General features: G+C 46.3%; 1 protein-coding gene across 1 annotated transcript; it reads left to right on the top strand.

Annotated features, from left to right (window-relative positions):
* The first annotated feature begins 57 nt into the window (after positions 1-57).
* LOC117455422 (immunoglobulin superfamily DCC subclass member 3) lies at positions 58-27,699 on the top strand. The gene is made up of 15 exons (XM_071204905.1): positions 58-158; positions 918-988; positions 7,769-8,056; positions 13,569-13,713; positions 14,298-14,428; positions 15,321-15,458; positions 15,553-15,711; positions 19,981-20,146; positions 21,959-22,209; positions 22,291-22,455; positions 23,005-23,193; positions 25,853-25,966; positions 26,793-26,919; positions 27,401-27,515; positions 27,625-27,699. Exons 1-15 carry the CDS (start codon positions 58-60, stop codon positions 27,697-27,699), a joined length of 2,235 nt encoding a protein of 744 aa, XP_071061006.1.
* Positions 27,700-27,727: the final 28 nt, after the last annotated feature.

Below are 27,727 nucleotides of genomic sequence, written 5' to 3'. Positions count from 1 at the left end.
TGAGACAAGTGCCCTCAGTTTGAGGCGTGACTGAAGGTCGTTCCAAGACCAAGGACCATGATAAAGCAGCCTCCTTTTCCCAGCCTCAGTCCGCACGGCAGGAACCTGGACCCGTATCCAGGCACCTGGACCCGTATCCAGGCACTGGGTCTGAGGCTGTGAGAGTCACAAACTGGAGCACATATGTTCAGTGGAAGCTTTCCTGAAATGGCTTTATACATTCATAAAAACCAATGCTGCATCCTGCGCACACTAAGTGAGAAGTTGAGAAACAACATTTAAGTCTGTAAAGGAAGCCAAGAGAATAAGCACACACTGCTTTAGTGAATTTGAATGCCACGCACCTTCAGTGGTTTTATTTAAGTGTCAGTCGGCGTGGAATCTGTAATGCTCCATACTTGCAGTTTGAACTCTAAGATCCTAGTGTCAGCAATGATGTGCTGTGTCACTGAGACAGCCTTCCTCATCCAGCACCAGTCCCTGGGCTGCCCATCTCCTGCTCCTGCACTGAAACTCTACTTTGAATATTATATTATTAACCAGCACTTATTAAAACTATTGTTTTATGTATATATGTCACACTATGGGACTGCGGGAAACGGTATCTCGAGATTTCTGGATGTATAACACATGTAGTAATTTTGACAATAAAGCTGACTTTGACTTGTGACTATGGAAACATGACATTCCTGGTGTAAGTAGTTTTGATTATTATAAGACATAAATGCAAAGGCCCACGTACTTCATAGGAATGAAGGCAGTGGGAAACCCCTTTGCTTGAAGTCGAGGGATCTCTTGTGATGCTAACATCCTCGTGGACCTCCGTCACCACTGCATTTCTGCCATTAGATTACAGTCTCCAGGCCAGCAGTACTTCCAGGGCTTTCAGGAGCCGCTCTATCCCTGTGCTTTGTGAGGTCTAAAGCCCGGACACACCAACCCGATGTTGGGAGTCAGAGGCCGTCAGAGGCCGTCGGGCATTCGCACCGTGTCCCGCACCGTCGTCTCTTTACGGCACATTTTCACACACATGATTTCTTTGTCCCGACTTTCTCTGACCTCCCGCGCCGATTCAACATGGCCGCGGGAGGTCAGAGAAAGTCGGACAAACAAATCACTCTGATTGGCTGTTCAGCTTAGCGAGTCAGTGCATGAGAAGCGAAGCGGAAGTGAGGGACCAAAACAAACGATTAAGAAGGCACACACAGACGGTTCATCTTTTTCATTTTCATCTCACCCGGACGCAAGAGCTTCTTTTTTATGTTTACATGTTTTCGATCGACGAGAGAGAGAGAAAATGGAACCCAGACGCTATTTGTTGTTTGTTTATATCACGCAGCCTGTTCTTCTTCTCTCGGTGTATAGTCTGTCTTCCGGCTGTTGCCTCTTTTGAATGACGAACACACACTACGGCTGCCTGCTGGTAAGGACAGTTGATGCCACTCGTCGACTGGAGTCTTTGCGGTGTGTTCGTAGGCGGGCGGCGTAGCGGACGTAAAAGTCGGGACGCCTTCGTTCTTTGGTCTCAGGTTGGTGTGTCGCGGCCTTTAGTGTCCTACCAGGACACTAAGACCTTACAACGTATTCCCCAATAAATGATCCCGCCCCCCTGTGTGAGTGACACCTCACTGATTAACACTGCAGGACAAACAGAAGCCTCCTCTCAATCACATCAGATAGATGCGTATTGATCCACCTGGCGGGTGGGTAGCATGTTTTTGGCCAGGCTTTTTAATTCTGCACTGACCATTACTAAATCAATCCCCAAATGCAGATGGGGCACCCCTATCCCAGGGCCCCAGGGCCCCAGGGCCCCATATCAGTTTATGCAGGTAACCAGTCATCAATAGGTCAGGAAAGTGAGATTGAGAAGTTGCTGTAGGAAGTCTGATTTCAAACTGCATTAGGCCTATATTATTAAAATAATGTACACTGCCACTCTTCATATTTTATGATATAAATCTGGTATATTTCACAGTAGAGCTAATTACAAAATAAAGTTAAATTCTGAGACAACGCTTCGAGTAGGGCTTGGAAGCTAAATGCTAGGCAGCGATAACTCAATGCTTCCCTTCTCACCTCCCTCACTGAGATACACTGTAAACATCTGTTACCAAGGGACAGACAATGCTCTCCCACAATGCTGTGCTGCAGCAGCATTTAAAGGATGCACCATGCGGCATCTTAGCATTGCAGTCTCTTCCTGATGAAGTCACCATCACATCCTTGACCTCACACTGGTTTACATACTCCTCAAGGAAAAGACATTGAGAAAAGATGTTGGGCATTTGTCTGTAACCGTGTGTATCTCTGCTGTGAAGTTGGGCATTTTACCATGAGGGTCTTTGAGGATTAGCTTTAGGAGCCAACATTAAGTGGCCACTTAACAAACTGCAGTTTTGACTCCGTTTGTTCAACTGGTATAAAAAAGGTTTTTCAGGAAGAAGGTTTAAAATAAGGTTTTTACACCAAAATGTAGGTCATTTAACACTGGAAATATAAAAAGACTACCTCTACTATTTGGAAACCAATTTTCTCCACAGTAGTTCCGTTGAGTTGTTGAAAAAGTAAATGAATAGTTCAAGCTGCCCTAACAGAAATAAGCTAGGGAGATAGCGTTTGGACATTGAACTTGGCATATGACAAAATGACCAAAAGGCCTGGGTAAGCCCGCCACAGCCTAACCCTAACCCTAACCCTAAGCCACTACAATCGTGTGAGAGTTTCACTCCCATGAGGAGGACAAAGGATGAAGATCAAGGCCAGATCACAGCTGGCCCGGCTGCCTACATGTTCCGCCTTTTAGTTCAGATCTCCATCTTCACATTCACTGTTGAACTGCATCCTCTTGTGAAACAGATATAATATAGAAACACAGGCAAGGGGAAATAACAGAGGGAAATATTACAAAATATATATATTGTTTTCATGTTGTGACTTTAATCTTCTCTGATTTGTTCATATTAAACCCATGAATCAAACATGTTAATGGTATGTCTCAAGATTGAAACCATTCAATATGAAGCTGCAAGTCCAACCCAACTGTTAAACCACTAATCACCCTTAACTTAATATTTCTTATTTCCATTCTTGTCACAGCTCAAATCTATTTAGCCCTCCAAATGTGCCTTTGGAAGCGAGGGAGAGAGCGGGAAGAGGAAAATAAATGAGTGCACGGATCTCAGGACTGCCTTCACTTTCCCTGTCTCTTGTCATGGGGGGGGGGGGGCAGAGATCTGTGAACTTCATTCCAGCTGAACAAGAGCAGTGGAGGCTGAGAGAGTCGCTCAGGCTGCCACCCCCCCCCCCCCCTCATCTGCAAATCCACCCTCCTCACCTCTGACTCATGACCCCTGAGGGGGAGGGGTTCCAAACACAGGGTGCAAGTGTGGGGGTTGCTGGTCATCCCCCACACTTAAATAAATCTCATTATGGTCCCAGCCATCTATATTGAAAATAGTGCCCTCTCAACGCTGCGCTGCTAACCCGCCTCAGAGAGTCAGCTTGTGGGAACTAGGCAACATTTAACTAGTCTGAAGTGCCTCAAGGCTGTCTTCTAGCACCCTTCATACAGTATATGCAGATGTTATACATCCTCTCAGTATGTTGCTTCATGTCTTGGGTTTCTCTGATACACTGAACAAACTGAACCGTTAACTTTAATTCAATGTTTTATGTCAACAGATGTCACATGAATGTATTAGGATAGTTGAAAGCAATATTATTAAGTTCAACGTAATGCACGTAAAACATCGAATTGAAGTCAATGTTCAAGTTGTTTCAGTGTAGCACATCTTGAGTTGTGACTTCTTTTACAAGACAATATCTAAACAACAAGCAATATAAACGTTATAATCAAGCAGTTCATCGTGCGGTGAGTTCTCGCCCTGCGACTGACTTGGAGAATGGGGGTTGGTCGATAAGAAGAAAACAGAGACAGATATGAAACGGTCATCTTAATGTTAGAGAGCACTGCCTTGAAATAGTCGACTATGACATAACTTGTTTAAATACTGGCTCTGCTCGGCCTCACGGCCTCACAGGCTGCAACACCCTGTTTCCAATGACCGTGGCCACGGAGCGCAGCGCAGGTTCCCCCTTGGGAGTCCTGCATGTCATTACCAGGCCCGAGGGAAGGGAGGCTCGGGGGGGGGGGGTATATCAGCCCAGAAGCAGCATCCTCTCTGCTGCTGGCTGCATCTGCTGGTGGAAGATCTCTCATTGGGAATAAGGCAGATGCTCAAATCTAAATGTCAGGACGATGGCAGAGATCATGAAGGGGGGGCAGTTCTGCTGTGTGTCCAAGCTGTGTGGAAGGCTGTGTTTTATAAGAGAACATGCATACGACACTGTCATGTTAAAACGTGTGACTTTGTGGTAATGGAATGTCCCATCAGTCCACACCCCTGCTTGTGTTCAGCCAGCAGGAAGGGGTTATGTTAAAGGTAGCTAATGTGGAAGATATTTGAGCAGTTCTAACAAAGAACAAAAAGTCACATTGTCCTCACACTCTGGCATTTAAGATGTCTTTATTTATGGAACATGTTTTGGTCCAACTTGTCCAAGTTTGGAGATACCATTGAAACATAACATTTAAAAAAACGTAACAGTGGCATCTGTTTCTCGAATCAGTGTCCTTGATACTGCCTTCTCCAATCAGTGCCAGGACTCTGGAAAGTCATGTTCTGTTGAGATGTGTTCTGTACTATCTCGGTGTAAAGCCTGGTGTGTTGGTGTAGAGGCTGAAATCCCAGAGACAGTTTTCTGCTGCTTTTTCAAACTTGGTGGCATCTGCATGTTCACCACTAAACTAAGTGAGACTCGTTTTTTTGGTTTTGAAGAAAGATTTAAAATCAATGATAAAAGAAATGTGTACTGATGTGTTCATTGTATCAGCAACAAGCCTTCAGAGTGAAAAGGACTGTCACTAGAAACAGACACGCGGGGCCCAAGTTCAGCTGCAAGTCTGTGTGTGAGACAGCGCACGTTGAGTGGACCGGCCGGGGGTAAACACATGCAGAACTGCAGGCTGACATTGATTAGGAGTTGTGCAGGTTCAAGTGCAACGGGCATTGTCACTGCCTTACAGCTGGGGAGGAAAGCGGCTTTATCAAGGGCTCGCTTTGCATACGAGGACATTACCACCAAAAAAGACGTAGACTGCAAATGTCACCAAGGTCACACAGGGGAGGGGACCAGGGTGAGGCAGAGGGCTCTGGTGGCATGGGAAAGTCACCTCGGAGATGGGTCTGAAAGGATGGGAAAGGCGGGGGGTGGAGGGATGCATTAGAAGGGGCAGATGGTGCCCTTGGGTGCATGGTGGCTGACTGGAGTTTGTACAGAGGTTGCTGTGGGAGAGGTGCAAATCAGCATAGTCACAACACTATTGTCACACTCGGCCCGCTTCAATGAGGGTCTCCTAACTTGACCCTGGCCAGTGTTCTCCCCCCGCTCGGGTATTGTTGTCGCCCTCTCTGGCTGGTTGGCTCTCTGGCATCCAGCCTCCATTGTGGCTCGCCTTTCCTAAAGCAGTGCAGCCGCAACACCAAGTGCACTATCAATCAGTGAGACCGCTCCCGCTGCAGAGTGAGGGTCTTCAAGCCGTTAGGAGGGGCTTCTCTGGGGCTCGGCGTCCCACAGAGAAGCCCCCTCTTGTGCTGCTGTCTCTGGAACCATAAGATGATTGTGCGTTGGGATGAAAGATAGGTACAATGTCCCATTAGAGACCAAATCCTCCCAACGCCGTTCAACTCATTCGTCCCGCAGTCAGAAGATTCTGTTCCAGGAACAACTCGTGCTGCGTTCCAGCAGAAAGTCACGCTGTTCTCACAGATGGGTTTCTTCAGCTGGGATTCAACGAGTGTGTGCACAAACAGCCAATGCAACAAGTGTAGAGCTTAATGCTGTGTTACGGCAGACTCCTGGGTCTCTGCATACTGTAAGGGAACTCAAGTTGATCCATGACGACATCTACAGTACATGTGTGTTGTATAGTTGTGTGTGTGTGCAGGACAAATAGGCAGAGATGTTCACAAGTCTTTTTTTGCAAGTCCAAGTCAAGTCTCAAGTCTTTGGTCACGAGTCCAAGTCAAGTCTCAAGTCTCTAAAACATAAAAGTCTCATGTCTCTTCTGGTTGTAATCAGCCTTCTATTGTCTGCTGCTATCCAGTCTGTTAAGAATACTGCACAGCTATATCTAAGACATTATCACTCCTATATCTATTAGCATACAGTATCAGTACTGACTAGTTGTTTGTTATATGATCACTTTAAACAGGCTATTGCAATATGAGGAAAAACATCACACTTTAGCTAAATGCAAACAACTTATAAGCAAAACACTTCAGAATCAGAAATCAGTAAGCAAGCAATTCAATAATCTTTTCAAATATTCAGTTACAAAGCTAGCAGCAAGCTAAGTTAGCATTACACAGCTGATGCTGAGCTAAACATGTTTGCTAACCGTCCATATGCGTTAATGTGACTGACCTCTCCGGGTGAGTTTCCAAGTGCCTGATGAAATCCGACGTTGTTGCGCCAGCATCCTTGATTTTGATATTGCAGACTTTGCAGTGTGCGCTCCTTCTGTTGGTGCCGCCGGCGTTTTGTTAGAAGTGTTTGTAGTTGAACTTAATTACAAGCGGTACAGCCGCAGGTGTGCCGCCGGTCGCCATTGTGTTACTACGAGGTAGTAACAGAGGCGCGCACGTCTGCGTAATGAGCCCGGCTAAAATAACTGGATGGCCTACCTGCCTGTCAGCCTTCCATCTGGGCACAAACTGATCTCGTGCCCTCATTGGTCATGTGCGCGTTCGTGTGTGTTGGAGGAGGGGCTCTATAAGGAAGTAGCAGCCTCTAGCAGATTATCTCCGGTTGTGTATTTTGAAATTCTAGCGATCTCGAGCCGGTTTCTCTCAAATGTACCTACCCCACCTTTAATACGCCAAACATAGAAAACACAATGATTGTTCACGAGTCCCAACACACGAGTCCAAGTCGAGTCTGAAGTCTTTTGGTCACGAGTCCAAGTCAAGTCTCAAGTCTCTGTGTGTGCGACTTAAGTGCGACTCGAGTCCGAGTCGCAGACTCGAGTCCCCATCTCTGCAAATAGGTTATACTGTTAGTCATCTCAAGATACACTGAAAAGACTGAGATATTAACTTGAATTAAATGTATAATGTCAACAGATTACACATCATGGTATTAGGTTAGTTGAAAGCATAAATACAAAGTGGTTCAACTTAATATTATTGCTATCACCTACCCTAATATTAAAGTGATCTGTTGAAATAATACATTTAATTAAAGTCAACGTTTCAATTTCTAAAAGTTTTTCAATTCTAAGAGATGAAGGTCTTGGTCTTTAATGCGCCTTCCATCACTCCCTAATGTTCCGGAAGGTTTAAAGGGAGCATGAGGCTGATTACATTAGTGGGTTTGAATATGACTCTGGACTCTGGACTCTGGACTCTGGACTCCGGACTCTGGACTCTGGACTCTGGACTCTGGACTCTGGACTCCGGACTCCGGACTCCGGACTCCGGACTCCGGACTCCGGACTCCGGACTCTGGACTCTGGACTCTGGACTCTGGACTCCGGACTCCGGACTCCGGACTCCGGACTCTGGACTCTGGACTCTGGACTCTGGACTCTGGACTCTGGACTCTGGACTCCGGACTCTGGACGGTCAAGTAAGCAGACATGTATCATCCAGTGTCTCCCTCTCTGATCATTCTTCTCCCCCCTCAGATGTGTGTCTGGCCTCAGAGCTGTCCTTCCTGCTGGAGCCCAGCGATGTGATCGCAGTGAGGGACCGCCCACTCCTGCTGGACTGTGGGGTGACGGGCGAGGAGCCCATCATGGTGACGTGGCGAAGAAACGGGGTTCCTTTCCCCGCCAGCCAGCGGCTCCAGGTGCTGGCCAATGGCACGCTGTTCATCCAGAGCTTCCAGAAACGCAGAGAGGGAAGCGACGCGGACATGGGCGAGTACGAGTGCGCCGCTCAGAACCGCTACGGCATGATCGTCAGCCGCAAGGCCAAGGTCCACTTGGCATGTAAGTGTTTGAAGTCATACAATTAATATTTCATTTCACACAACATGTTCTTGACCAGCGATTGTTTTTTGCAATGTTGTTGCAATGACAGTAACCATCAAATCACATTCCCAGGCTAGCTCTTGCATGAAGAGAACCTGAGAAGGAAAGTGTCAGCACCTCGACTGATGAACCCAAACGCACGACCCAGAGACAGAGTGTTGAATATAACAGAAAGTATATTTATTATCACAGATCAGGTCATCCCTCTTAGCAGAGTGGGTGGAGGAGATAACAACAAGCGCTCACAAGGAGGAAACAACTAGCATAACAAAAAGAGGACTTCATAAAAACTTAAGCCAACAAAATAAACAAAATAACAAAACCTGACACGAGAGAAAGCGATCCTTTCTGAGCTGAGGCTTGGCACGACCGTTCGGGGAAACAAACAAGACGAACTGACACAGGACAGGGGAGAGACAGGACTATTTAAACATGAGGTGAGTGGGGACAGGTGGAGACAACCAGGGGAGAGACAGGACTATTTAAACATGAGGTGAGTGGGGACAGGTGGAGACAACCAGGGGAGAGACAGGACTATTTAAACATGAGGTGAGTGGGGACAGGTGGAGACAACCAGGGGAGAGACAGGACTATTTAAACATGAGGTGAGTGGGGACAGGTGGAGACAACCAGGGGAGAGACAGGACTATTTAAACATGAGGTGAGTGGGGACAGGTGGAGACAATCAGGGGAGAGACAGGACTATTTAAACATGAGGTGAGTGAGGACAGGTGGAGACAACCAGGGGAGAGACAGGACTATTTAAACATGAGGTGAGTGGGGACAGGTGGAGACAATCAGGGGAGAGACAGGACTATTTAAACATGAGGTGAGTGGGGACAGGTAGAGACAACCAGGGGAGAGACAGGACTATTTAAACAAGAGGTGAGTGGGGACAGGTGGGGACAACCAGGGGAGAGACAGGACTATTTAAACATGAGGTGAGTGGGGACAGGTGGAGACAACCAGGGGAGAGACAGGACTATTTAAACATGAGGTGAGTGGGGACAGGTGGAGACAACCAGGGGAGAGACAGGACTATTTAAACATGAGGTGAGTGAGGACAGGTGGAGACAACCAGGGGAGAGACAGGACTATTTAAACATGAGGTGAGTGAGGACAGGTGGAGACAACCAGGGGAGAGACAGGACTATTTAAACATGAGGTGAGTGAGGACAGGTGGAGACAACCAGGGGAGAGACAGGACTATTTAAACATGAGGTGAGTGGGGACAGGTGGAGACAACCAGGGGAGAGACAGGACTATTTAAACAAGAGGTGAGTGGGGACAGGTGGGGACAACCAGGGGAGAGACAGGACTATTTAAACATGAGGTGAGTGGGGACAGGTGGAGACAACCAGGGGAGAGACAGGACTATTTAAACATGAGGTGAGTGGGGACAGGTGGAGACAACCAGGGGAGAGACAGGACTATTTAAACATGAGGTGAGTGGGGACAGGTGGAGACAACCAGGGGAGAGACAGGACTATTTAAACATGAGGTGAGTGGGGGACAGGTGGAGACAACCAGGGGAGAGACAGGACTATTTAAACATGAGGTGAGTGGGGACAGGTGGAGACAACCAGGGGAGAGACAGGACTATTTAAACAAGAGGTGAGTGGGGACAGGTAGAGACAACCAGGGGAGAGACAGGACTATTTAAACATGAGGTGAGTGGGGACAGGTGGAGACAACCAGGGGAGAGACAGGACTATTTAAACAAGAGGTGAGTGGGGACAGGTGGAGACAACCAGGGGAGATACAGGACTATTTAAACAAGAGGTGAGTGGGGACAGGTGGAGACAACCAGGGGAGAGACAGGACTATTTAAACATGAGGTGAGTGGGGACAGGTGGAGACAACCAGGGGAGAGACAGGACTATTTAAACATGAGGTGAGTGGGGACAGGTGGAGACAACCAGGGGCGGGGCAGACGCTGATGAAGGTGGGGAACACACACAAGGGGAGGGAGACACAGGGCCTGAAACGAAAGACAAGAGGTAAATACAAATAAAACAGGAAATGACAGACACAATACATGAACACAACCAACACATTTGACGAGACACAACAAAAGGCAGCTCCATGTAGCCGGTGTGCACATTCTCTTCTGGTTCACACGCACAGAGAAGGATAGGGAGGGATGAACCCTCTTTAATGGTCACACATGCAGAGCACACAGTGACATGTGGCCTCTGCTTTGAACCCACCCAGCACCAGGAGTCCAGCACTAGGAGCAGGGCAGCTAGTGTACAGGGGGAGCAATGGGGGAAGGGGGATGTCCGGTGCCTTGCTCAAGGGCACCACGGCAGGGCAGGAGGTGAACTGGGACCTCTCCAAGTAGCAGTCCACACTCCATATTTGTGTAGGTCTGGTCGGGGACTTGAACCGGCGACCGTACAGCTCCCAGTCCAAGCCCCTTGACTGAGCCACTGCCGGATAGGTGTTTCTTCATAGTCTCTGTCTCAGACACAGCACACATTCCTCGGGACGTCTTTGGAGTTTTAGTAGTCATTTAACAGACTTCCAAGCAGCCAGTCAGCCACCAGGTGATCACATTGCTGATACTGGTCCAAAGGTGACACCCCACTGGCCAGGACAAAGCTAGTCCCTGCTGGTGCTGTGGGGTCGCTTGAGTTTTCAGTGCTCTGGAATGTAGGGTTTCCACTAATGTCCAGTCCACCACCACCCAATGTGTTCTGCAACACCACTGACAGACACGAGCACACAGCTACGCAGTTACAATAATGATCAGATTTATATGATGCCTTTCATGAAACCCAAAGACGCTTTACATCAGCAAGAGGCGGCTAAAAGGAGAAACAGTCACACAACAGGGACGAGTAACCAACAGTAGCAGTACACCTGTTGCAATGGCCCTCTGTGTGAAACACAAGGTGGCACACTGAGCTGAAGGGAGAGACACGGCTCACAGACCAGCCTGCACAGACACCTCTGGATACAACATGTGTTCCTAGGGCACCCCCTGCAGCACACATGCTCTGATTCATACATGTTAATGTTATAAATAAACCACAGAGCTTTCTTGGGGGTGATGGTAGGGACGCTATGGCTATGCTAGGGGAGCTGAAGTACCCCCAAGCCCCTCCCTGGCCGATGGCCCATAATAGTGACCTTCACTGCAGTGATGTAACAGTCATTGGTCACTCTCTAGTCCTGCTAACTTGAACATCACACCGTCCTTGCTGTGTTCAGGGTTCTTGTTTTATGGATGCAGGATAGCAGGTAGATTGTATTTATTAAATAACCAAAAAGAAAATTCCTGACGTATTTTAATATACAAATACCTTCATTCCCCACGGGCCGAACCCTAAAGCAGGGCGATGTCCCACAGATAGTCGCCGCATGCTGCCTTTTTCCTGTCCACACATCCAATAGTCCTGGTTATAAATGATGCTTCACACGGTGCACACCTCTGCATCATACTTAGAAGCCAAAGCCCCCCCGGCTCTTTAATGCTCTGTTGTCAGAGGAACAGGCGCCTGGTTACAAACCCCTCAGCCAACATACCAGCTCTCATTATGAACAACTATCAATTACACTGACCAGCACATGTAGATCTACATTACTGTACTCGCCTACATGTGCTCAACACACACACACACACACACACACACACACACACACACACACACACACACACACACACACACACACACACCTGCACTGCATACAACCTTTTGCTGCCTACCCCCACTCCCTTCATCACACCATAACACTTTGTGTGGTTTATGGTTCACCCTGGAGACTTATGGGTATCTTGAGGTGGTCTTACTTCAATGCAATGAGTTGCCATGGTGCTGCTGTCTCACTTGCAGAACACTCCTCTATTGTACACACCTTATTGATTAAGGCCAGCAGGTCATGAAAATCTGTTTACATAGTCACGTGTGGGGACTCGCCTCCCTTATGGGGACAAAATGGAGGTCCCCATGAGGGGAATCATTAATGTTAGGGTGAAGACTTGGTTAGGTTTAGGGTTAGGGTTAGGGTTAGGGTAAGGTTAAGGGTAAGGGTAAGGTTAAGGGTTAGGCATGTGTTGGTTATGGTTAAGGTTAGGATAAGTCTCCAGGAAATGCATGTAAGTCAATGTAATGTCCCCTGGAGTGATGTATACATGGTGTGTGTGTGTGTGTGTGTGTGTGTGTGTGTGTGTGTGTGTGTGTGTGTGTGTGTGTGTGTGTGTGTGTGTGTGTGTGTGTGTGTGTGTGTGTGTGTGTGTGTGTGTGTGTGTGTGTGTGTGTGTGTGTGTGTGTGTGTGTGTGTGTGTGTGTGTGTGTGTGTGTGTGTGTGTGTGTGTGTGTGTGTGTGTGTGTGTGTGTGTGTGTGTGTGTGTGTGTGTGTGTGTGTGTGTGTGTGTGTGTGTGTGTGTGTGTGTGTGTGTGTGTGTGTGTGTGTGTGTGTGTGTGTGTGTGTGTAGTGTGTGTGTGTGTGTGTGTGTGTGTGTGTGTGGTGTGTGTGTGTGTGTGTGTAGTGTGTGTGTGTGTGTGTGTCCGTGTGTGTGTGTGTGTGTGTAGTGTGTGTGTGTGTGTGTGTGTGTGTGTGTGTGTGTGTGTGTGTGTGTGTGTGTGTGTGTGTGTGTGTGTGGTGTGTGTGTGTGTGTGGTGTGTGTGTGTGTGTGTGTGTGTGTGTGTGTGTGTGTGTGTGTGTGTGTGTGTGTGTGTGTGTGTGTGTGTGTGTGTGTGTGTGTGTGTGTGTGTGTGTGTGTGTGTGCAGAATGCTACATGAGTTCTGACTCATCCTCTAAAGCTACATAAGACCAGGGTTGGGAGGGTTACTTTACAAATGTAAACCGTTACAGTAACTAGTTACATGTCCAAAGATGTATCAAAATATAAAGTAATGTAACCTGATTACTTTCAGTTACTTTTGGATAACTTCAATATCGAATGCAAGATAATAATAAAAAATGACAAATAGATGTTTTTAGCTCTATGCGACAAAGTAACGTTAGAAAAGAAGAAAGCAAGATGTTTCATATCGGAGATGTACTTTCCACATGCTGTTTAGGCTTAATACACTCATCAAAAGCATAGACTGCATTACCTGGTGTCACCTACTGCATTAACAAAAGAAAGAAAGAAAGAAGAATTGAAGTAGCCTAAATATAAACCATAAAGAACATTCCTTCAGGAAGTCTATGTATAACATATCCATCTTCATTTTAAAATGTATTGAAACGCTGTAATCCTGCTAGCAATCTCTATTTTTGAAAAATGTAACAGTAATCTGATAACTACGTGTGTATCCTGATTACATCTTCTCGTTACATGTCATCTGTTTCCCCTGTTAACCTGCGTTACAGACATTACACTAAAGACATAAACAGTTGTTATGGGAGAACTAAGGGTAGTCACGAGAGTGGTCCACCCATCTGACCTGATAGAATGTCCTGTCAGTGTGTCGAGTATCCGGCTCATTGGACTGGACTGTGTGTGTTGCCCTGCAGCTCTTCCCAAGTTCCACACCCACCCTCTGTCCATGTCTGTGGACGATGGAGGCGTAGCTCGCTTCCAGTGCCAGATCAACGGGGTTCCTGAGGCCAACATCAGCTGGGAGAGGGACCGAGATGCCCTCAACACCACCGACAACAGGTAGAACCATGACAGCTGCTGCTTCTCCTGCTACTGTGCACACTCAAATACAACTAGGCCAAAGACAAGAACAGACATGTACAAGATCGCTGATACGTTAAGTTTAAGACCTTTTATTGTACATTATATGAAATAAAACTCTACTTTTAAGGTTCGGATTGAATGGTGCATGAAGGATTTCAAACCTTATTAAATAGTGGGAACCTTTATCTCCAATTTGATAGGACATGGTTGGTAATTATGGTCTGTTTATTCATATAATTTATCAGGGGTTAGTGTTAAACCTACAATCTTTGAACATGTCAACATGTGTCATAAAGTACATATATACGAATTAGGGCGGGGCAAACCATCACCAAACTCTAGGAAACAACCAAGACAGAAAGTGAAACAAGACATGACACAAAGAGAGTGTTGTGCAACTAAATGAGGGAGCACAAAAAGCAAGATCAAGACAACACCGTGCTGTAACAGGTGTCCTGTGTTACATTGTGTTACACCACATTAGTGTATTCAAGTACAAAACATAACTATACAAATGTGTTTCCTGTGCCTCACCTGCCTGCCCACCTCTCCCTACACAGATACACTCTCCTGCCCATGGGTGTTCTTCAGGTGTCAGGCGTGAGGCAGCAGGATGCCGGAGTGTTCCGCTGTGTTGCCACCAACATAGCTAACACCCGCTACAGCCACGAGGCCATGCTCAACATCACTGGTGGGTGGACACACATGAAGCATGATAGACTTGTTAAGTTAAGAATGTGTGGAGTGACCAAGGATAAAGAGTTCTATTCCCTCTGGCTCTGTACTTGTAAGGATATATTTAACGTTTCTATGTACATATAAATGGAGTTATCTTCACTTAAGGGATAATATAGGGTTAGCTCTTCTCCATGAACCAGTCTCAATCACAGCCAGAGCCCATACAGTGTGCCCATAGAGTTTACTTCCTGTCTGTGGTCTTCTGCTGTTCCCTTTAGTGTTTACTTCCTATTGGTCTTCTTCTGCTGTTCCCGTTAGTGCTTACTTCCTGTCTGTCTTCTTCTGCTGTTCCCTTTAGTGTTTACTTCCTGTCTGTCTGTCTTCTTCTGCTATTCCCTTTAGTGTTCACTTCCTGTCTGTCTTCTTCTGCTGTTCCCTTTAGTGTTTACTTCCTGTCTGTCTGTCTTCTTCTGCTGTTCCCTTTAGTGTTTACTTCCTGTCTGTCTTCTTTTTGTTGTTGTCCAGCACTCTCTGTCTTTTAACCTCTTTCCACCTCTTCTTCTCTTTTTCTTTTCTTTTTCTGGGGACAGTTTAGCCATCATGAATCCAAAGTATTCCATGGTGTTTTCTGAGAAAGAAAAATGTATTGATATTGATATAACTGCACATAGTCCCGTGATCAGAGCGTCCTTAGCAACAGTCTATTATCGAAAAAAGAGCAGTTCACTAAATATCCAAATTGACCAATCAGAATCAAGTAATAAACAGTAAAAGTACACTGTGTAACACTGCAATACATCTTAGAATGTATTGTCAGTACAACTTCAGATATTCCTGTCCAACAGTCAACAAAGATTCCTTAACTGAATTCTCTGTATTCACTCTTTGTTTTCCCTATATTCCAGGTGGGGCTCCCCGAACCTACAAAGAGCCGTTCATCCTGTCCGGACCCCAGAATCTGACCATCACTGTCCATCAGACGGCCATCTTGGAGTGCATCGCCTCAGGAAACCCCAGGCCCATTGTTTCCTGGAGCAGGCTAGGTACCATTGGACATGTATGATAGAGTGTGGAAGATTAGGTAATAACAGCTTGTTTTAAGTTTTATTAAACAAACATCGTTGGTGTCTCCATCAGACGGGCGCTCCATCGGGGTGGAGGGGATCCAGGTCCTGGGAACGGGGAACCTGATGATCTCAGATGTTTCCCTGCAGCACTCCGGGGTGTATGTGTGTGCTGCCAATCGGCCCGGCACCAGGATGAGGCGTACTGCCCTCGGTCGACTCGTGGTACAAGGTGAGGCCATAAACAGGGGTGATCTAACCGGTGATGACTCCGTCGTCCGGTGATCTAACCGCCTTCTGGAAGAGCTTCACAAGTAGGCTACGTCGGTACTCAAATGCGCTTTGTGACACAAGTGACGGTACGCATTTCAGATTGTTGCAGCGCATGCGTACCTGCGTACCAGTTATGTGCCTGTACCTGGCCATAAAGATATACTGCTTTAGTGTTCTTCTTCTAGAGCTCCTTACTAGACATCACTAGACAAGTTATACTAACTCACATGCAAGGCACTTTGTTAACAAGTAACTTTCTTATAGCATGGGAAATATTTGTTACCATGGTTAATATTTGTTACTTAACGGTTTAAGCGGGGCCGGGCCTGGTTTGGCCCGGCCCGCTTAAACCGTGATACGTGCTGCAGCGGAAAAGCACCATTAGACCCCAGAATGAGTCTAGCACCAACACATCTATATAATGCCCTATTAGCATCATTTTATTGTACCCACTATGTTGTGTACTTTGAATACTTCAGACTGATATTTCTAATGTAGGTGCTGGCTTGTTTTCATATCTCTCCTGCATGTCCTCAGCTGAGAGAGTCCACATGCCCAGCTGCAGATAAAGACATGACGGTCACAGGAAGAGATCACATATAAAGAAATCTGACAATATTGAGTTTGGCTCTGTAGTTCACACTTTGCAAAGTGCAGACTATCGGCAGCGGAATGCAGGAACAACATTTAAATGTAGCAACAAAAAACCGCACTTAAGTGAAAGTGATGCAGCAGCACTAACAACGCTGCTGCATCAGACCCTCTCAGCGGATCAATCAATACCAGCCCCCTCTAACACAGAGGAAGGGAGAAGGGGCTGATCTCTAATATATGCATGCATGTATTGATCAGTTTCATGGAGACAGCACACAGCTCTGGTTCTGCATGCTGCCTCCAAAATGACATGATTACAAACACTGCATTAGTGCGAGCTGAGATTACATGAAGCTGTAATCTCGTTTGACTGAATCCTGCTCTGTGAGTACGAGTGGAGATCAGCTCACTCTTCATATGCAGACGGTGTGTCCCAGATAAAGCATGTTGCACTCAGCTCAGTGTCGCTGAGATGCTGTGAAGTGAAGCTTCTGAAAGTGCAGGAAGGAGTCGTAGTCACAGAGAAAAGGGAGACTGCTTTCATGACATGTGATGGCAGAATAAGAACAGGTTTCACAAAGACTGAGAAACGCAAAGTGCTTAAGTTAAGTTCTACACACCATGCTGTTGGTCCTGTTCCTTTAGACATAACGAGCCGAGCACATTTCAAATGGTTCTGACCCAAAGTGAAGGCAGCACAAACGCCCTGTATACGAGAGTGTGACATAATGTGTGTGTTGTCCCTGTGATGCGGATCCTGCGCCCTTCCAACTGGAACGCACTCTTATTTAGTCGTGTAGAAGAAGAACAGAGAAATGTTCAAATGTATCAAACAAGTGTTTACATTTTGATACATTTAGAAATAGGTTTCCATATCTTGGCAAAAAGTGACTTGTGCTGAGTCACAGTATGGTGAACCTTAGCTTCCATCTGAAGTGTGTGTGTGTGTGTGTGTGTGTGTGTGTGTGTGTGTGTGTGTGTGTGTGTGTGTGTGTGTGTGTGTGTGTGTGTGTGTGTGTGTGTGTGTGTGTGTGTGTGTGTGTGTGTGTGTGTGTGTGTGTGTGTGTGTGTGTGTGTGTGTGTGTGTGTGTGTGTGTGTGTGTGTGTGTGTGTGGTGTGTGTGTGTGTGTGTGTGTGTGTGTGTGTGTGTGTGTGTGTGTGTGTGTGGTGTGTGTGTGTGTGTGTGTGTGTGTGTGTGTGTGTGTGTGTGTGTCCATGGTCATGGTCAGGCCGAGGGGACAGAGAAGACAACAAGCAAAGAGACAAAGAAGTGTCAGACAGCTAGATGGTCAATGCTGGGTGCAAGGTGCATGGGGGGGGGGGTTGATGACCTGTGACCCTGACCCCTGACCCCTGCCCCCGACAGGAGGACTGTCTGTGGAAACGGTTGAGGTGAGGGAGGAGGGGGTGGAGTCAGGATGGACAGATAGGGAAGTGGAGAGGGGGGGTGTGGTCCCAGAGTTAATTAGGGAAAACTGGGGGTGAATAGCGACCCGGCGGAGGGGTCAGGGCAGCCGGGGTGTCACCTCGGAGGGGGTACACAAAGGATGGACGGCCATATTGGAGGTTCCTGTGTTACACCCCTCCCTGTTCTGCACACCAGATGAGCCGCACAGCTTTTGTCATGCAGATCCCGCTGAGCGCCTCAAAACATTTCTCACGTTCAATATGCAACAAAATCTTTCCCACACTAGAGATGGAGCATCACACGCTGGGACACATTCAGTATCGCCCAAATGTGTTGGAAATAATCAAATCATTCAAAAAGAATACAATGATGATGAAAATGGGCTCGAAATCTGAATGAAGTTAGAATATTATTGCAATAAGCTGCAAAGAGTCTTTTATTGGCCTGCGTTAGAAATGTGTTCAGTTCTATGAGGACATGACACAGGATGGCTCACGTATGTAAAGGGTTTATGTTCAGTGCCTGTCTGAACAGGAGCAGGTGATTGGCTGCTGCAGGTGATTGGCTGCTGCAGGTGATTGGCTGCTGCAAAGAAAACACAAAGGAGATACACGTGTGTATGGGAGGGGGTAAACCACAAGGTCAACAGAATCACAGATCAATAGTATGGATCCACTGACGGACGCTCAGACTGACACTTTCTAACGGTGACGGGACAACGATAATGACCACACACACACACACACACACACACACACACACACACACACAGAGACCTGATAACAAAGGAAACACAGTCTGAAACGTCGTTGCAAGTTGTGAGTCAATGTGCTCCAGATCAAAGCATCACATGACCAAAGCTGCATGACCGTGATAACAACATTAAACATGGCCGCCACACACACTATCTAACGAGTTCATGTATCACGTTATGTGTTACTGATATCGTGTGACATGAGCTCTGTCTTGCTGTGCCTGCAGCGGCCATCTTAGCCCCAGTCTGTAATCCTGGATGTGATGGGTCTTCATTGGTCTGCCCTTGTCTCGATGCTCTCCATCTGCGAGTGCTTCCAATGTGCAGCAATACATTCCAAACACCGAGAACCTGGATAACGTGTTTCCCCCCTCCATAACCTGATGTTTGGAGCGACACAGTGCTTTGGATATGTTATCAACATAACCTCACAGCTGGCACCGTCTCTTCTTCACCCCACCATGTGAACAACCTCACACCTGCAGGGTGACCGCGTCACTTCAGCCTTATGGGATAGCTGTGAGAGCTGTGACTGATTCATTTCAAACCTTTATTTATACAGATAAATCCCATTGACACCATTGATCTCTTTTTCAAGGGAGAGCTGCTCAATACTGATATCATGAAGAACCCCCTGGCTGCAGGGAGAGGAGAGGTCTTATGGAAATGGTCATCTTAAAACACACCCCCTCAGCCCATATTTAGGGGCTGGGGGTCACACAGGCTGTTAAGGTCAAAAGATGATTGAGCTGCTGAGCGTTGGGGGGGCTTTGGGGCTTTGTTGGCTAGCACCCCGCACCCCCCAGTTCATTGTGTCTGAACTGGGGGGTCAGGAGGAGCAGTCACCCTGCATCTGGACAGCTGAGAGAGAGTGTGTGTGTGTGTGTGTGTGTGTGTGTGTGTGTGTGTGTGTGTGTGTGTGTGTGTGTGTGTGTGTGTGTGTGTGTGTGTGTGTGTGTGTGTGTGTGTGTGTGTGTGTGTGTGTGTGTGTGTGTGTGTGTGTGTGTGTGTGTGTGTGTGTGTGTGTGTGTGTGTGTGTGTGTGTGTGTGTGTGTGTGTGTGTGTGTGTGTGTGTGTGTGTGTGTGTGTGTGACAAAGATTGATTAACTGATGTTCAATGTATTTCTGAAGGAAAGGATTTAAAGTGTAGGTTCCATATAGATCCCATTGTTGTAAGTCAAAAGCTATTTCTCATGAATTGTCTCCACCAGGACTTTTTAAACTACTTTCTTAAATAAAAAGTATAACATTGTATATTCCAATGGAGTTAAAACGAATGTGATGTTTGGCAAAAGCTGAAGTAAAATGGACCGGAATTCTTTGAGCGAATTGATACGGCTGCACCAGTCGTGTAATTAAGCTACATAATGAACCTTTGGTATGGTTCAGTTATGTTAACAAAGATTGTTTTAGTTGTATATTGTGATGGTGTGTGACTCTGCTCCTTGTCTCATGTCCCTTTGTCTCCTCAGCTCCTCCTGAGTTCCTGCAGTGGCCGCAGTCTGTGTCCCGACCAGCAGGGGGCAGCGCTGTGTTCACCTGCGTGGCCCAGGGGGTCCCGGAGCCCCACCTCATCTGGCTGAAGAACGGCAAGGTGCTGGTGACCGGGAACAACGTCAAGCTGACCAACAACAACAGGTATCATTTTCAATGGTGCACTGGTTACATATTGAACATAGAATATTTGTGTTGTGCCCAATTCTTTAGTTGTTTTCACAAGATGGCATAAACAGATTCTATAGTATTCAATGAATGAAAGGTGGAAAATGTATCTTATAGTTTTCGAAAATCTGAAAATACACATGTGTAAAGATATCTTCTAAACTGGTAGCAGTTGTATCCTCAGATGTTTCATTGCTCACAGACGGCAGAGCTTCACGTAGTCCTGCATCTCAGAGCTGTGCCGCGTGGTGGCAGCGCTGCACAGAGAATGTGATCAGAGTGAGCTCTTCAAAACATGTCATGTTAAATTGAATCAATACAATATTTGTATTAGCCTAAATCCCAAATATATTGGTTGCCTCCATGTGTTTCGCTTTCAAATATTTCATGCACCATACACACACGTGTTGGTGTTGATTTGATCATTGATGTTGGTTTCTCACTAACAATCAACAGGACACTCGAAAGCAGATTTTTTAAAATATTTTTTAATTAAATAACTGAGTTATTAAACCAAGATGTTGATACTGGGTCCTGTAAAGATAAAAAACGTAATGCATGAGCCCTTCCCTAGGTCCTATTGTAATCCATCGTGTGTTTAAGATCATATTCGCAACAAAAAAGCCCTTTTAAAACGACGTAACCCTTGTGTTGTGTTCGAAAGCTGTTACCGTTCATGGTGTTCGCGGGTCAATGTGTTCGGGGGGGCAGAGGGAGGGGAGACCAGGTGCATGTTGCCAACAATTATTGTTACGGTGGCTGAAGGGGGAGGGGTGTCTAAAGTCAAAGATGAATCTTGATTGGGCCAAATTTGAACCCGAGTCACCCGCAACAATTCTACTGGGTCTTCCCAGACCCGAACACCAAAGTATACACTTTCTTTTGGCTAAAATGGTCAAAATCAGTTTTGTAGTGTTTATATAGCTGTTGTGGAGGATATCAATAAGCCTAAGTAGTAGTAGCAGCAGCAATAGCAGTAGTAGTAGTAGTAGCAGTAGTAGTAGTAGCAGTAGTAGCAGTAGTAGTAGTAGTAGTAGTAGTAGTAGGAGTAGTAGTAGCAGTGGTAGCAGTAGCAGTAGTAGCAGTAGTAGCAGTAGTAGTAGTAAGAGTAGTAGTAGCAGTAGCAGTAGTAGTAGGTAGTAGTAGTAGTAGTAGTAGTAGTAGTAGTAGTAGTAGTAGTAGTAGTAGTAGTAGGAGTAGGAGTAGTAGTAGGAGTAGTAGGAGTAGTAGTAGGAGTAGTAGTAGCAGCAGTAGTAGTAGTAGTAGTAGTAGTAGTAGTAGTAGTAGTAGTAGTAGTAGTAGTAGTAGTAGGAGTAGTAGCAGCAGCAGCAGTAGTAGTAGCAGTAGTAGCAGTAGCAGTAGCAGTAGCAGTAGCAGTAGCAGTAGTAGTAGTAGCGGCAGTAGCAGTAGCGGAAGTAGCAGCAGTAGCAGTAGCAGTGGTAGCGGTAGTAGCAGCAGCAGCAGTAGCAGTAGTAGCAGTAGCAGTAGCGGAAGTAGCAGTAGCAGCAGTAGCAGTAGCAGTAGCAGTAGCAGTGGTAGCGGTAGCGGTAGTAGCAGCAGCAGCAGCAGCAGTAGCAGTAGCAGTAGCAGTAGCAGTAGTAGCAGTAGCAGTAGCAGTAGCAGTAGCAGTAGCAGTAGCCGTAGTAGCAGTAGCAGTAGCAGTAGCAGCAGCAGCAGTAGCAGTAGCAGGAGTAGTAGCAGTAGCAGCAGCAGCAGTAGCAGTAGCAGTAGTAGTAGTAGTAGCAGCAGCAGCAGCAGGAGTGAACTGACTCTCTGTGTTCTGAGCAGCACCCTGGCTCTGACCCGGATCAGTTCTGAGGACGAGGCCATCTACCAGTGCATCGCAGAGAACAGTGCCGGCACCAACCAGGCCAGCGCCCGGCTGGCCGTGGCACAGCCCAAAGACCTGCCCAGCGCCCCCCAGGGCCTGAAGGCCAGCCCACTGACCACCAGCAGCCTGCAGATCTCCTGGATCCAGCCCCCCCCCAACGTCACCGACAGCATCATCGGATACGTCCTGCATATCCGCAAGATAGGAGGTGAGTGTCAGCACCATCAGAGCAGGAGAAGTGCAGAAACACACCATCTGTACTTAGTAGTCAAATCTGTATGTGCTTCAGAGCCGGACAGCCTGGAGCTGCAGGAGGCCATCAGTAAAGAAACCTTCCAGCATGACGTGGCCAACCTGGAGCCCGCCACCACCTACTCCCTGTACCTGAAGGCCTACTCTCCTCTGGGGGCCAGCCAGCAGTCCCTCTCTGTGGGGGCTACAACTCTAGGGGGCGGTGAGAACAAGGAACCTGACACACATGGACTAAATAATAACACAAAGAGAGTATAATGAATGAATAATAAATGCTACATGTTTAGTGTGTCTAACTCTATTTCACTTACTAAATCAAGAATTTAAACGGCATAATGAAAAAATTGTAAGAACAAAAACTAGTCCATACGGCATCAGAGTGTTTTCCAATGAAGTAAATGCTGTTCTAATGCAATACAAGTACCTACACATGCTGCATGCTACATTAACAGGAAAGGACACTTGTGCGATATTACAGTATCAGACATCTAAGAAGGTACCTAGCCTCATATCACGATATCCATAAAATACCCATATATTGCCGAGCCCTACAGAGGGGGTCCATTATTGCTTTCTCTTTGTTGGTATTATTTCACACCACAGTGAAGCAAATAGGTTAGAACAAACCCAGGTGCCGTGCTGCTGGATCAGTCTGTAAAAGAGCCTGTGAGGACAGTTCCAGCTGTCTTTGTTCTCGACTGTTATCAGCTCCCCTCTCACCCCTCCCTCTCCTTCTCCTCTCTCCCTTCAGTGCCCACCCCCCCCACCTTCTTCACCAAGGTGGTGAACTCCACGGCCGTGCAGGTTCTCTGGGAGCTGCCCAGCAAGGCCGGCAAGGCTGAGGGCTTCAGGCTGTCCTACCGCAGGGTCCCCCACGCTGACTTCCAGGGGCCCATCCGGCTGTCCTGTCACATCAATGTCCACACCATCTCTGAGCTGGGTGAGTGTGTGAGTGTGTGTGTGTGTGTGTGTGTGTGTGTGTGTGTGTGTGTGTGTGTGTGTGTGTGTGTGTGTGTGTGTGTGTGTGTGTGTGTGTGTGTGTGTGTGTGTGTGTGTGTGTGTGTGTGTGTGTGTGTGTGTGTGTGTGTGTGTGTGTGTGTGTGTGTGTGTGTGTGTGTGTGTGTGTGTGTGTGTGTGTGTGTGTGTGTGTGTGTGTGTGAGCGAGTGTCTACCTAACACTGACTCTGATCCAGTAGGTCTACTCATCTCCTGTTAGACTGAGGCTTAAACAAAGCCAAGGCAGCAGCACTTTACATTAGCTTTCAAGATTTGTTAAAAAGCTATTTTACTTGTGTGTGTGCTGTTCTGAGTTTGTATCTTAATGGTTGATTTTACTTATTGTGTCATGTAACCTTAACCTATTGCACTTATCTTAATAATAATGTAATGCACCAGCACCACCTGGTGCTCACTCTCACAGCTGCAGCACGTTACAGTAATTAAGTGTAAACCTCTGTTCCAGCTCACGTTCATCACTATGTTCTCTACCTGCTGTCTCTACCAAGATGTCATGCACATGTCTGAGCAGCATCTATTACTCGCTCATCTTCGTTTACCTGACAACTCTACGCTCAATGCCTGTTACCATAACAACACACATGGTTGAATGATTATACAAGACATCAGCTGCACTAAGCTGCTCCTTTTATTGGATTCTATTTCAAAGGATACAAGACCTCTGAGACGTTTGAACAGACACCAGTGACTGTCAATAGAGCGGTGCAGTGACGAGTCCTAAAACAGGAAGTGGGTCAGCATTTGACAACTTCCTGTTCCCTCATCTCAGAGCCAATGGGATTTCTCCATGGGGTTTTGGAAAATAGCTGGAACTACTAAAATCACGTTTTGTTCTCCGACATTAAATCCATCAGCTGTGACCCCGCTGGTGATTTCTGAAGAGTTGACGTGTCTGAGAAACGATGGTTGTTACCAAGTGGCTGAATAGGACTACAGAAGCCATGGAGGTCGTTGTACGTCATTACGCCAAACACGTAAACACTCCTCTAAGTTTGTTTGGCCTGTTCAGCTTGAAAGCAAGTCCCTGCCTCCTGCAAAGTGTTCAAACGCTTCAACTCGTGCCATCTAGAGTCTGTGTGTTTGAATATGGATCTTAAGTTGGCGTGACGTTGAAGCAGCGACCCTGCTGTAGCTCCTCTATAGCATAACGTTAGCATTTAGCTTCTGGCGATTAGGTTTATGATTAGAACATGAAAAAAGTAGGGTAGACATGTGGAGATTATCCAGCTGAACAAAACGTGCATTTATCAAACAGGTTCGTTTCCACACACCTTATTTCCAGCTGTTTTCCTAAACCCTGTGCAGAGATCCCATTGCTTTCTGTGGAGGGAACCAGCAGCTTACCTCCGGGTACATCATCCCTGCACCGCTCTATTCCTGTGGAGCTTTCCCTTTATCATTAACAGGTCTATTCATTGTCAGATGTGGACTGTAAACAAGTATCCGAACGTTTGTCTTTTATGCTGCTCCGTCTAACAGGATGGTTACATTTTCTGTGACACAAATGGGTGTGAAACCAGCAGGGTGACGAAGTGCAGCTTTAAGGGTCCCACAGCTTTCTACAATTTGAGTAGAGAGTTTTCAGTCAGTACACAGCGGTTCAGCTGAACATGTCTATCATTTCCATCAATGATCAATATGCTTGATCTCATGTCTGCCTTCACAATATAATTCATTTTCTTTTAAAAATGCTTTTCTAATCTTGCCTTTATTAAATCAAGACAAATAAAAAGGAAATAATCATGATTTATAAATGGCCATGAGAAGATATTTCTCCCTGTGTAGCTGCAGTTTGGTTCTGTCTATCATCATTGGTCCTTATAGGGGTTCTGACGGCCTCGATGCTGAGGTCATGTGCCATGAGTCGTAACCCCATGAGCTCATATCTGACTGCAGGTGCTCCAACAGGCACCATACAGAGCATTTAGGAATACATGCAAAAGGCTGTTTCTCTGATTGAATTGGGAAATGAGATGGCACCACTTATGGATGAAACCAGTTAAAGTCAGAGCAATGAAACGATGGTGCAGTGATGATGTGTTTTTGTAAGCCGACCCCAGGATCTAGCAATGCTCCCTCAACAAAAAGCAATGACATTTCTTTCTTGGATTCTGGTATGTTGCAGATTATAATATATGTGGCAAACACATGTGTGTGATTCTTACACGTTTTGTTCAGCAGGATAATCTCACAATTTGAACACCATTGTCTGATTTTTGAAACTCAAATGCAATTGGCAGAAGTGAAAAGCTCACGTTGGGTAATAAAGGAACTTCATCAAAGTCACATGACTTCACGTCACCACCGCGAAGCTAAAGGCGGCTAATGGTCGGCGTGATGACATTAAGTAGCTTCATTGAGTCACTTGTTAGCAACCACCTTATTTCCAAAAACATGTGAGAAAAACATCGACTTTAGGAAGGTGTAACCAGTATTGCTAAAATGATAACTACTTTCCAGGTTTTATGACTAAGCTCTGCATCAATGTTCAATAACCAGCGTCCTTGACCTCGTGTGCTGATCTAATGGGTATAAGTCATGGTCTCAAACTGCTGACTCACTCAGAGGTGGCTGTGTTTCAGAATCGGGTGCAGTGTATGAAGTGAACTTGGTGGCCTACAACGGGAACGGGGAGAGCGACGGCTCCAAGAGACTGGTGTCTCTGGCAGAGGAGGCCAAGAGCGCCCCGAGCCCCGGTGAGTCTCAACGAGGAAGCCCATAGTACCCACACCTATACACACCTTTAAACCTGGCTTAGCTGTTCAAATGAGACTTTATCAAGAACAGACATATTACTTTAAAATGAGATTTCAAGACAATACACATATGAAGGATAAGAACTGAATTTAATTATTGCAATATAAGATGCATACATGATATTAGACAACAGATATATTATATCCCAAGTATGCAATAGGACATCAAACTCCAGAAATGACAAACTTTATCCAAAATAAATAAGACAATAATGTATGACATATCTGAGTTAGATAACATGGGTAAATCAGAAGGCACCAACTCGAAAAAACCATGGAAACATACGTTTACATTGTATTTGGTTTAATATCATGTTAAACTCCAAAACAAAGCATGTTGCCATGGAAGGACATAAGTTGTAAAATGCAGAATATTTAGATTGGTGATTCAGTGAACAGCCAAATGGTGCGCCACAAGGAATTGTGGGACAGCCTTATCTCCTTTCCTTTCATAAAGAATTGTCCATAGTTTCCTAAACTAAATGAGATAAGGTAATGTTTGAAGCTCTTTCCATCCTGGCTGACACTTCTGGGTCGTATGATTGCTAGTTGAAGAGCTCATATTTCCCATTGTGTGTGTGTGTGTGTGTGTGTGTGTGTGTGTGTGTGTGTGTGTGTGTGTGTGTGTGTGTGTGTGTGTGTGTGTGTGTGTGTGTGTGTGTGTGTGTGTGTGTGTGTGTGTGTGTGTGTGTGTGTGTGTGTGTGTGTGCGTGTGCGTGTGCGTGTGCGTGTGCGTGTGCGTGTGTGTGTGTGTGTGTCCGTCCAGCAGAGAACAGCCTGTGTCAGTGCAGGGGGGGGGAGGCCTCACTCGGCAGCATCGTCATCGGCATCCACATCGGCACCGCCTGCATCATCTTCTGCGTCCTCTTCCTGCTGTTCGGGTACCGACGCAGGTCAGTCCTGCTGTGCTTACTTCACACTGATATGTAGTCGTGTTTACCGTCAGCGGTGAAATGTAATGAAGTACATGTACTCACGTGTTGTTCTTTAGTAAAATGTTTAGGCAACTGAGTGTGTTTATATTGTATGCTACTTTATACTTCAACTTTTACTACAATTTGGACGCAAATATTGTGAATGAACACATTTGTTCATCTGTAATCATAAAACACTCTTTAATATATGATTCTGAAATGGACCATTAGGCATAACAAGTACTTTTGGTACTTTTTGTATATTGTGATGCCTTTTGTGCTTTTACTCAAGTAAGAATTTGAAAGCACTACTTTGACTTGTAACAGATTATTTTAAATGATAGTATTGCGACTCTTACTTCATTGATCATCAAGATGCTGCAGCTTTTATGAAGGAGTGTTAAGCTATGCTAATGTAGCGTTAGCAGAACCTGCACTCACAGCTGGACCCTGTTTACAGTCTGTTCTGCAGTAAAGGGGCTCAGGACAACTGGTCTGTACCGAGGGACAGCACAGGACACAATGGGGTCCCTAAAGACGGAGCACACCGGCCCCAAGTGGAGCCCCCGCCACAGGTAGACCCTTTTCCTCTTGATCCAATCACTGTATCAGTTAACCTCCTAAACTTCAGTGGTATCTGATTCCTGTCTGTGTTCTCTCCTCGCTCCTTCTCTTCCTGAGCAGGTGGTCTGTCCGGCGCAGTACCAGGTGGTCATCGAGCAGCACGGTTCAGGTTTGCCTGGCACAGACACTGGCTAACACTGGTCTTTAATATCAACACCCATAC

This window comes from Pseudochaenichthys georgianus, chromosome 11 (genome assembly GCF_902827115.2).
Source record: "Pseudochaenichthys georgianus chromosome 11, fPseGeo1.2, whole genome shotgun sequence".
Taxonomy (NCBI): domain Eukaryota; kingdom Metazoa; phylum Chordata; class Actinopteri; order Perciformes; family Channichthyidae; genus Pseudochaenichthys; species Pseudochaenichthys georgianus.
Note: the sequence above shows the minus strand (reverse complement) of the source record. Positions and strands in the feature narration are given on the sequence as shown.